Source organism: Orycteropus afer, unplaced genomic scaffold, assembly GCF_000298275.1.
Source record: "Orycteropus afer afer isolate SDZICR_OR568_19922 unplaced genomic scaffold, OryAfe1.0 scaffold00076, whole genome shotgun sequence".
Classification (NCBI taxonomy): Eukaryota; Metazoa; Chordata; class Mammalia; order Tubulidentata; family Orycteropodidae; genus Orycteropus; species Orycteropus afer.
In genome coordinates, this window is record NW_006921663.1 from 1139650 (window position 1) to 1151407 (window position 11758).

The 11758-nt window shown below is 34.1% G+C and overlaps 1 protein-coding gene across 1 annotated transcript in view; it reads right to left on the reverse strand.

The window, feature by feature from the left end:
* The window catches only part of ELMOD2 (ELMO domain containing 2), a 48588-nt gene that overhangs the window by 7296 nt on the left and 29534 nt on the right, over positions 1–11758 (reverse strand). Inside the window, exons 5-7 of the mRNA XM_007941204.2 lie at positions 6010–6143; positions 2627–2695; positions 1779–1912 (exon numbers count right to left, since the gene is read on the reverse strand). Coding sequence (XP_007939395.1) covers positions 1779–1912; positions 2627–2695; positions 6010–6143 — 337 coding nt within the window. The remainder of the gene's footprint in view (positions 1–1778; positions 1913–2626; positions 2696–6009; positions 6144–11758) is intronic.

Genomic DNA, 11758 nt, shown 5'->3' on the forward strand with positions numbered 1-11758 from the left:
TGTGGTAAACTGTGGTCAATGACATGAGACAAAGTATATGTGAACTGCTGTATGGAAAGCGAATCTGCTCTGTAAATCTTCACCCAAATCACAATTAAATAAATAAATAAATAATAGAGATATGGGGTGGTATTTGGAGTGCAATGACACCTGGTAAAATTTTATAGTGTTATTGAATATGAAAGCTCCATGAATATAGGGACTTTGCCTTATTTTTCACTTTATTTTCAGTGCCCAGAACAGCATTTGGCATACAGCAAGTGAATGAATGAATGAGAGTTACAGAGGTAGGCTACAGTCTGGAAGAAAGTCAAATAGATAAGCAGAGATGAATAATGAGGAAAGAAATGGATAACTGAAGGAACAAAGTCTCTGATAAGACCTTCCAGAGAAACTAAGATTTCAAGGATCAGTAGCATCACCTGGAAATAAAGGAAAGTGTCCAGGCTGATTGAATATCATGTCAGAAGGTCCAGAGGCAAGAGAAAGTATAGAAAGGAAAATCAATATGACTAAATTATAGTATGGAGAGTAAGTATGTGGCAAAAGATGTGTCTGGAGAGATTATTAAGGTCTGGATAATACAGTCTTGTAATGGGGATTTAGGCAGTATAGTAAAATGATGAGATTTTAAATAACTAGATTTCTAATGTGGAGAAAAATTTGAACGGGGTCATAATAGAGAGACTATTTAAAAGGCTATCATAGTAATCCAATAACAAAGGTCTGAATTAGTGCAGTTACAATGGGGATGAGAAGTAGACAAACATAAGGCAAAAGTAACCAAAAAAAAAAACCAAACTCATAGTCTTTGGGTTTCCAAGGCAGTATCTCTATGGAAGTAGATTGCCCAGTCTTCCTTCTGAGGAATGGCTGGTGTGTTTGAACTCCCAACCTTCTGGTTAGCAGTCAAATACCTTAGGCACTATGCCATCAGAGCACCCAATGAAAAATTATGATGTAGATAAAACTGGAATTAAGAATTAAGTAAATCAGGGAGCTGAGGGAACGGGAGTCTTGAATAATAGCTTCAACAGTAGAGTTGGAGAAGTTAAAATTTGGCCATTTACTTAATGCAAATGGCATTCTAAAGATACAAAAAGATCAAGGAACAAGACTGAAGGTAAACTAAATTTGAATTCTTCTGAGCAATATTTCAAAATGGGATTTATTCAATTAAACCGTCAGTGTTTAAATATCATTACAATAAAAGTTATAGGAAAAGTGTTAATAATGACTGCTTTAGGAACAGACAATAAGCACCCCCAACTTACTACAAGGGAAAGTAGTCATGAAAATTGGGGTGAAAAGTTCTTTTGAATTATATTTCCTTAAATAGTAACAAAATAATCTATAAATGGTCTATCTTTGACTCAACAGAATTTATTAACCTGTATTCAAGAGATAAAATTCATTTTTTTTTAGTTGACTGGAAAAAGGACACAAAGAAAAACTACACAAATCCTAAATTTGCATACATGTGAAAAAAATTGCCTCAGTTTTTTTTTTAATTAGCAAATATAGAAACTAAAATACAAAATACTCTTGGGGACTCATCTTCCATTATTTTCCTATGTTTCATAATTTGCTAAATAGTAAACTGACAAACATAAATTATATACTTGACAGAGGTGTTAAACTACGTATCTTTTTTTATTTTTTAAAAGTTTATTTTGTTGTTGATAATATACACAACAAAACTATGTATCTTTCTAATGGTGTAAAAGTTCTTTTAGAAATATCTGGTTTTAACTCACAATATTAGCATTAATACTCACAGTAAAACTGATGAAAGTGTTCCATAGTTGGTATACCAGGAACCAAGTTGTAGAGATAAAACTTCAAAGCTTCATTCTTCAGCAAGCTATAAGCCATCTCTGTAAGATTGATTCCAACTATTGCATAAGAATACCTATGTCAGAAACATTACCAGTTATACCAGCTAGCCAAATGGCTCATAAGATAAATTTAAAATTATGCAAGCAATTGGTGAAATACTTTGTTCTGTATCTAACACAGTATTGATTTTATGATAATCTCTATAAATTAAGAAAAATACACTAGAATGGATACAAAAATACTGTTCTTTAAAGGCTACTAATTTTCTGGGGATAATCTAAGAAATAAAAATAAAGCTCTGTTCACATGAGTATCTGAAACTAAATAAAAAAAAAAAACTCTAAAATACACTGAATAATCTATTTCTCCCTCCATTGTCAGAGAATTTATGATCTAATGTTATCATCAGAATATAAAACTAAAATAAAAATTATAAAGCTAATATGACCTCAATCTGCACTTTCAGTTTTCAAAGCTATATATATTCCACTTTCTTATTCCTATTTCAAAGCTATTTCCTATTCTTATTTTTAATCTATTTCTCACAAAAAATGTTATAAAGGTTCTTATCTCTATTTTAATCTATGATAAAAATATATTGAAAAACATACAAATTTGGTTCACAATCACATTTAGTGTTAAAAATAATAAATCATGTAATATCCTGTGTTAGGTTCTTATTAAATAATATCATTTAAGAAAAAATACCTTGGAAAGTATTCAAATGATCTAATGATAATCATCTGAAATTTAAGAGATCAGTTTCTTTAATACACACCCATCTTACCCTAATGTAGGATGATTTGAGCGGGACAGAATCTGATGAGCAGCAGTGGTGTAATTTTCACTGAAATACCTAAGAGTTTAAGAAAAATAATGAAATAACCATATGTCCTTCAACATTCAAGATATCCAGAAGCAGTTTAAAAAAGGATGGTAAAAATGATGGTCCTAGTCTATTGCCACAATTATCCTGATGTCCATCTAAATCACTTCAGTGACTCATAAATGCTTCTGAATCAAAATTTAATTCAGATCTATCAGGCCCATCTACTAGAGGTCATAGATCCTTGGTAGGAGTAAACTATTTTAACAAGTAAGTTACCTATAAAGAGACTTTCTACATACTTTTTTTTGTTGTATTGTTGTAAAACATTCGCCAAGACATTTTTCATGTTTACAGTTCAGTGAGATCAATTAAATCATGTCATGCAACTATTACAAATATCCCTTGCCTAATTTTCCATTCTCATAAACAGTAACTCAATGTTTCCTAAACAGTAATTCTCCTTCCCACCTACCCCTGGTAATCACTACTAAACTCTGATCTCTATATGTGCCTATTTTAAGTACTTTATATTAATGAGACCATACACTATTTGTCCTTTTGAAATCAACTTAATTCACTCTGCATAATGTTTTCACCGTTCATCCATGTTTTGGCATGTACCAGGACTTCACTTCTCCTTATGGCCAAGTATTTGTATATGGGTGTGTGTGTGTTGTGTGTATGTATGTGGCCATAACAATATTAGCAAGTATAAGAGAAACTATAAAGTACTACATGAAGGACCATACATTCTTTTGGCATGTTACTAAAGCAATCTTCTTGATCTTAAACCAAACCAAACCAAATCCACTGCCATGGAGTCGATTCTGACTCATAGCAACCCTAGAAGACAGAGTAGAACTGCTCCCATAGGCTTTCCAAGGCTGTAAATCTTTACAGAAGCAGACTGCCTCATCTTTCTCCCACAGAGCAACTAGTGGGTTGAAACTGTTGACCTTTTGGTTAGCAGCTAAATGCCTTAACCACTGTGCCACTAGAGCTCCTCCTGATCTTAAAGATAGAGAAAAATCTTGTGTTGAAACCTCTGGATCACTAATAATCATACACATGAACATGTATAATGACTGACTGGATGTTTATGTGAGGATAAGAGTTCAAATAAAAAGTGGATTTCCACTGTTTACTCAGAGGGCAGGATCACTAAAATTTATAGAGTGATTCATAATAAATTCTCTCCTCTATTTTTACTGTACATTATTTATACTATACATTTCCATTTTAACAGCTTGCCCCATTCGTTGACTTTTATTTGATCCTAAAACTGCATATACAGGACAACAAGTATCATTATAGAGGAATCCAAGCTAATTCTATGTTTCCTACCATTTCTAGTACAATGAGTCCTTGATGAACCACTTACTTTTTTTTTTTTTTTTTGTACATCAGCTGCTCTGTGTAAGAAAGATGTGGCATGCAGCTCCCATAAAGATGCACAGCCTTGGAAGCCTATGGGGGCAGTTCTACTGTCTTACAGGGCTGGTATGAGTCATAAACCACTCAGTGGCAGTGGGTTTGGTTTGGGTTACTGTCAGCACCCATTACCCACTGCTGTCGAGTCAGACCCCTCCTTGGGCTTCCGAGGCAGTATCTCTACAGAAGTAGATTGCCCAACCTTCCTTCTGAGGAGTGGCTGGTGGGTTTGAACCACCAGCCTTCTGGTTAGCAGTCAAATGCCGTAGGCACTATACCACCAGAGCTCCCAGGTTACTTACTGTCAACAGTATGTATGATATACAATGTTGTAGTACATAATTTTCTGATCTTATCATATCTGTCAGTTTATATGTAATGTTTTCAACCCCAAAGACAAATAAAGATTGGATTTATAAAGATACTGATAATAAAAGGCAATAATAATGAAAACCAAAAAAAGACGTGGTATTTGACTTAATCAGAACCAATGTATGATGGAGTTGTCTTAAGTTGGGGATTACTTGTGTATTGTTGCCAATCAAATAATTACTAATATATTTGAATCCTGGTCATTTTTCGATACTAGCTTTAAATAGGAGAAAATATCTGTAAGTCATTTAAAGTGCTACTGGAATCCCTTACTCCAGTCTAAAGTCAGATTCTATTAAATTATTTAAACTTTAAGCTAAATTGAATTCTCTTCTGGCAGATACTTAGAAATCTTGATTTCTGAGGAAAAGAGCCAAAAGCAAGGTTACTCAGCAAAAGTTAAAAAAGGAAATAACAGATTAGCATGGGTTCAACCAAAAGTGAGTCAGTTCAAATAGCAATGTTTCTTGACATAAAATTAGTAGTTTAAAAATGACAAGAAGAAACATGACCTTTAAAACTATGAACAAAAGATCCATGTGTCCTGAAAAAGAATTTTAAAATAGTTTATAATTTGTCCAAATAGAAACAAACTGCATTTATTCTACTTAAATTCCAAATGCAGGTTTCTGCTTATCAAAGTCAAAAATTGGTAATATGATTTTTTGTAATTATTATTATTTGTAAATAATTCTGTGCTTTATCTCTGGGAGGTAGAATTACAGGGAACTTTCACACTCATAAAATTTAGGTATTACAGAAAATTAAATACTTTTATAGTTAGAAAAATATTTACATTTTGAAATCCTACCTTATTGTCTCTCTTTCCCCCAAAATTAGCCTAATCCATACAGACCTAAATATTTTTTCTCAATATTAACCTGATTTAGCTCAATTTCAAGACTAATTGCTTCACAGTAAGTATTATCCAAAGTGTTAACAATTAGATTTTCCATTGTAGGTATTTTATAGTCTGTAGATTACAATTCAGAGACAGATCCAAACACTAGAATATATTATAGGAGAAAATTAATCTTCCAGTTTATTTTCTAGACCAGTTTCAGCTATCAATTCTGAGTGGAGTTATTTTTTGGGATTTTATATATGTGGTTACACATAGAATTAAAGAAAAAGGAGAGTTCATAGTCTGAAAAGTCAGCGATTTAGATCAGTTGTCACAGAAGTGTGAAGAGATTTTATTATCATCTTATCTGGTTATAGTCCCCAAAATGGAATCAGGAAACCAGGAGAGAAAAGGCAAGAGAGTGAAAATAGTAAGAAAAAGTATATATACCTCTTTGAGAGGCATCAGAAGGAGGCCAGAAACAGAAATGAAGAGGAAAAGTATTGGTAAGTAAAGAAGTCACACACACATATGAAATGCATTCCGAGTGTCTTCATTTGTACTTATAGCACTGCAGCTATTAAAATTCAGAGATAATATGAAAAAACTACACTAATTACGATCACAATTTAATCAGATGGAAGAGTATAGGTAATTCCATTTAGAGAAGAAAAGAAAGTTTATTTTCACTTACACAAGATTGATTAGTCCAAGTATGCCCATGCCTCTGAAGTCTGTCTTGGGATCATCACCCTGGAAACCAATGTCAGCCCACTGCTTGGAGATTCTAGCCTTCAACTTGTTCTTGGGCATTAAAAGATTCCAAAGCTGTACAAACATGCTTCCATATTACAAATAATAGTGATGTTCTTCATGTACCAAGACATTTTCCTTTCCACAGCTTATATAATTAGTAAGTAGAATGCTTTCAATTAAAAAACATGTAGGGACAAATCATAGGTTCAAAAGACTGTATTTAAAGAACTTTTCAATTATCCTAAAAAATGTAGCATACTTATTCTAAGTAAAAAGATCAATATAAAGAATAGTAGATTTTGAAAAAGTAACAAATAATACATAGAATTCTGAAACAATGAGATTTTTTAATTTCTAATTAATCACATACGCCCAAGGTGATAAGCTCTTTGCTTGAGAAGGACACAGTATTGCGTACTTCGCTGTTGTCTTTGACACTAAGTCAGAATCTACTCGATGGCAACTGTTTTTGTTTTTGTTTTTATTATAATACTGGATGAGACCTTAATGAGAAGGAAAATAGGTCTAAGTGAGGAAGGGGATCCTGAAGGAAATGATAGTGATACTATTCCAACCTATATGATTAATAATTCACCATTCTTTAAATAATTTTAAAAGAAAAAGGTAATGATTTGGTTTTAGCTAAACATAGTCCTTAAGACTGAGGATTTAAGAATAATAGCTTTCAAATAATACCAACAAGCTAATCAATACAAAATCAAGTGAAAAAATATATCATTTTCTAAATTCAGCAACACCAACAAGAGTCATCAAACAAAATAGAATTACAAAAGGTAAGAAAGTCTGTGAAAATTTGCAAAACAGAAGGACTCTGGTAGCATAATGTCTAAGGCACTTGACTGCTAACCAGAAGGCTGGTGTTTCAAACCCACCAGCCACTCCTCGGAAGGAAGGTTGAGCAATCTACTTCTGTAGATACGGCCTCGGAAACCCAAGGAGGGGTCACTATGAGTCGAGTCCAACTCAACAGTACATAACAACAACAATTTCAGAAGTAGAAGTCCCTAGTTGGTGCAAACGGTTAATGCACTTGACTACTAACCAAAAGGTTGGTGGTTTGAGCCCTCCAATAGGCACCTCAAAGAAAGGCCTGGCAATCTACTTTGAAAAACCATCCATTAAAATATACCACAGTTCTACTCTGACATACATGGGATCACCATGAATCACAATCAATTCAAGAGCCATTGGTTTAGTGAAAGAAGTATCCTGTTAAAATAAAATGTGAAGACCTGTGACTCTGCTTTAAAACATAGTCAAGACTCCCTGAGAAACTAAATCCAGTCATTAGATTTGGGTTTCATCTGTTGTTGTTGTTGTTGTTATGTGCCATCGAGTCAGACCCGACTCATAGCGACCCCTCCTTGGGTTTCTGAGGCTGTATCACTACGGAAGTAGATTGCCCCATCTTCCTAGCGAGGAGTGGCTGGTAGGTTTGAACCACCAGCCTTCTGGTTAGCAGTCAAGTGCCTTAGGCACTACGCTACCAAAACATGCAATATGCTCACATTAGTACTGTTCCGTGAGTTCAGCAAAAGGTTGATTATGCCAATGATAGAGCATCAATGATGTGGTGAGAGTAGTTGAGACCAGTGGTTCTCAAACTTTAATATGTATAAAAATCAAATTTCTAAGTTCTACCCCTGGAGATGCTGATTCCATAGGCAAGGTAGGACTCTGAAATCTAAATATTAAACACTGGTTAACTCTAGTGACTCATAAGGTGCCCTGGTGGCACACTGGTTGAGTGCTCAGCTGCTATCTGAAAGGGTCACTATGAGTAGGAATTGATTTGGAAGGATTCAGTTCAGCTTGGGGTTGAACTCTAGTGAAGGTGCTAAAGTATTAAACTTTAGGCAACACAGATCTATACAATCTCTACCCATAAAAGCTGAGTAATATGTACCTGGATGAGATCACTGACTGCTACAACCCCCTCTCCACTGCTGGAACTGAGTTTTATAATGAATCACCAAGGTAAAAATTCCATTTAGTAGGATGCTAAGACTTGTATGTTACATCTTCAGAAGAGCAGTATTATGTAGAGAGGGTTTGAAATTAAGGGAATAATGATGAACATGAGGATATCAATAGCAATTAATCCTCAGTGAGTATTAGGCACTACTCTAACACTTTCTAAAAAACTTACTTCACACAACAGCCCTTTGGGGTATAGAGTTTTATTATCCTGGTTTTACAAAATCAAGTTTTAATCATAATTTTATAATTGAGTGAAGTATAGATTTTATATTTAAGCTTATAAAAAGTTTTTTAACTTTTGAATTTTATCATGGTAAGATGTACATAAGAAAACAATTGCCATTTCAATTGTACAATTCAGTGATATTAATTACATTCAACATGTAATACAACCATCACCATCTGTTTCCAAATTTTTATATCACCCTTAAAAGAAACTAAATGCTCCTTAAGCAATACCTCCCCCTTTCCATATCCCTCTGCTCCTGAGAATCACTAATAAGCTTTGGTCTTTATGTATTTTCCTTTTATAGACGCTTTATATAAATGGAATCATACAATATTTGTCATTTTGTGTTTGTATTTATTTTACTCAGCATAATGTTTTCTAAGGAGCTCTGGTGGCATAGTGCCTAAGGCATGTGACTGCTAACCAGAAGGCTGGCAGTTCAAATCCACCAGCCAGCCACTCCTTGGAAGGAATACTGGGCAACCTGCATCCATGTGATAGTATCCATCTACGAGAATTTCATTTCTCTTTATAGCTGAGTAATATTCCATTATATGTATATACATTTTGTTTATCCCTTTATTGTCAATAGGCACTTAAGTTATTTCTACTTTTCAGTTATTGTGAATAATACAGCAATGAAGACCCTGCTTTCAAGTCTTTTGGGAATATAGGTAGGAGTGGAATTGCTGAGTCATATGGTGATTTTGTGTTTAACTTTTTGAGGAACCACCAAACTATTTTCTATAGCAACTATACTATTTCATAAGCACACTAGTAATGAATGAGGATTCCAATTTCCCCACATCCTTGTCAACACTTGTTTTGTTTTCCTGACAATAGGCATGCTAGTGGGGGGTGAAGTGGTGTCTCACTGTGGTTTTGATTTGCATTTACCTAAAGACATTAAAGATCTTTTCATGTGTTTATTAGCCTTTTATACATTTTCTTTGGTGAAATGCCTAGTCAAGACTTTGTCTATTTATTGATTGGGTTGTCTGTCTTTTTGTCATTGAGCTGTAGAAATTCTTTATATATTCTGGATATTAAACACTTATCAGATATATGGATTCCAAATACTTTCCCATTTTGTAGGTTGCTTCTTTATCTTGTTGATAAAGTCCTTTAACACGAAGACGGTTTTTTTGTTTTTTGTTTTTTTTTCCCCTTGCCTGGCACACCAGTGATTCCCTCCCCCCAACACTAAGGCTCACTCCATGACTATCTTCAGGAGTTTCCTTAAATGTCACCCTTTTGGGTGAGACCTTCCCTGATTATTTTTATTTAGGTTGTTTCTTCTTTTTGCTATTGTGAATAGTGCTGCAATGAACATGGGTATGCATATATCTGTTTGTGTCATGGCTCTTATTTCTCTAGGATATATACCTAGTAGTAGGTCTGCTGGATCATCATATGATATGTCTATTTTCAGCTGACAAAAATGTTTTTAATTTTGATGAAGTTTCATTTATCTATTTTGTCTTTTATTACTTGTACACGTGTCATTATCTAAGAAACCATTGTTGAAAACTAAGTCCCAAAGTATTAACTCTATGTTTTATTTTAAGAGTTTTATGGTTTCAGTTCTTACATTAAGGTTGTTGATCCATTTTGAGTTAATTTTTGGTATGAGATATGCGTCCAGTTTCATTCTTCTGCATGTAGAGATCCAATTGTCCCATTATTGAAGGGAGTATTCTTTTCCCTTGCACGAATTTCTTACCCATGTCAAAATCAACTGACCATAGATGTATGTATGGGTTTACTTCTGGGCACTCAATTTTATTTCACTGGTATGTCTCTCATTATACAAGTACCAAACTGCTTTGACTGTGTACTGTGTATAGTACGCTTTGAAATAGGGAAGTGTGCATATTCCTACTTTGTTATTCTTTTTCAAGACTGCTCTGGTAGTCTTACAATTTGGCCTCTTACAATTCCATATAAATTTGATGATTATTTTTTTCCATTTCTTGAAAGGCTGGAATGTTGACTGGGTTTGTACTGAATCTATAGATGACTTTGGGTAATACTGTCATGTTAATATTAATTCTTTCAATTCATGAACATAGATTCTCTTTAGATTTCTGATTTATTTTGGCAACATTTTATAGTTTTAGTCTTTTGCCTGCATGGTTAAATTTACTCATGGGTATTTTATTCTTTTTGATTCTACTGCAAATGGAATTTTTCTCTTAATTTGCTTTTCAGATTGTCCACTGCTGGTGTACAGAAACCCAACCAATTTTTATTATGTTGACCTTGTACCCTACCACTTTGTTGAACTGATTTAATAGCTTTAATAGTTTTCTTACAGATTCTTTGGGATTTCCTATATATAGATGTCATATGCAAACAGCATAGTTTTACTTCTTCTTTCTCAACTTCAGTATCTTTAATTTCTTTTTCTTGAATAACTGCTCTAGCGATGACTTCCAGTACAATAGTGAATAGCACTGGTGACAGCAGGATCTATGCCTTGATCCTAATATTAAGGGAATTCTCTCAGTCTTTCTCCATTGAGTATGATGTTAGTTATGGGTTTTTTATAAATGCCTTTTATCATATTGAGGAATGTCCCTTCTATTCCTGGTTTGTTGAGTGTTTTTATCAAGAAAGGGTATTAGATTTCCTCAAATGCCTTTTCTGTGTCAACTGAGATGATCATGTGATTCTTTCCCTTTGTTTTTTTAACATGGTATATTACATTGATTTTCTAATGTTAAATTGATTTTCTAATGTTTGCATTCCTAGAATAAATCCCTTTGATCATGATGTATAAACTTTTTAATATGGTATTGGATTCAATTTGCTACAGTTCTTTGTGGATTTTTGCATCTATACTCATAAGGGAAGTTGATCTATAGTTTTCTTTTCTTACAGTGTCTTGCCTGGCTGCAGTTATCAGGGTAATGCTGCTCTAAAATAATGCATTAGGACGTGCTCCCTCTTCTATTTTTTTGGAAGAACTTATGGATTGGGGTCACTTCTTTTATCAATGTTTGGTGGAGTTCCCCAGTGATACCATATAGCCAGAACTTTTTTTCTGATTGTGAGGTTTTTTATTACTGAGTGAATCTCTTCACATTTTATAGGTCTGTTGAGATATTCTATTTCCTCTTGAGTCAATTTAGGCAGTTTATGTGTTTCTAGGTACATTTCAATTTCATCTGAGTTATCTAATTTGTTGGCATATGTACATTGTGTTGTTGTTAAGTGCTGTCAAGTCGCTTCGGACTCATAGTGACCCCATGCACAGCAGAACGAAACACCGCCTGATCCCAACCAGCTCCATGATCCTTGCTATACTTGAGCCCACTGTCACAGCCACCATGTCAATCCATCTCATCAAAGGCCTTCCCCTCTTTCTTTGACCCTCCACCTTACCAAGGATGACATCCTCTGGTCATGAATGGTCCCCTCTGACAACATGACCAAAGTAGGTGAGACAAAGTCT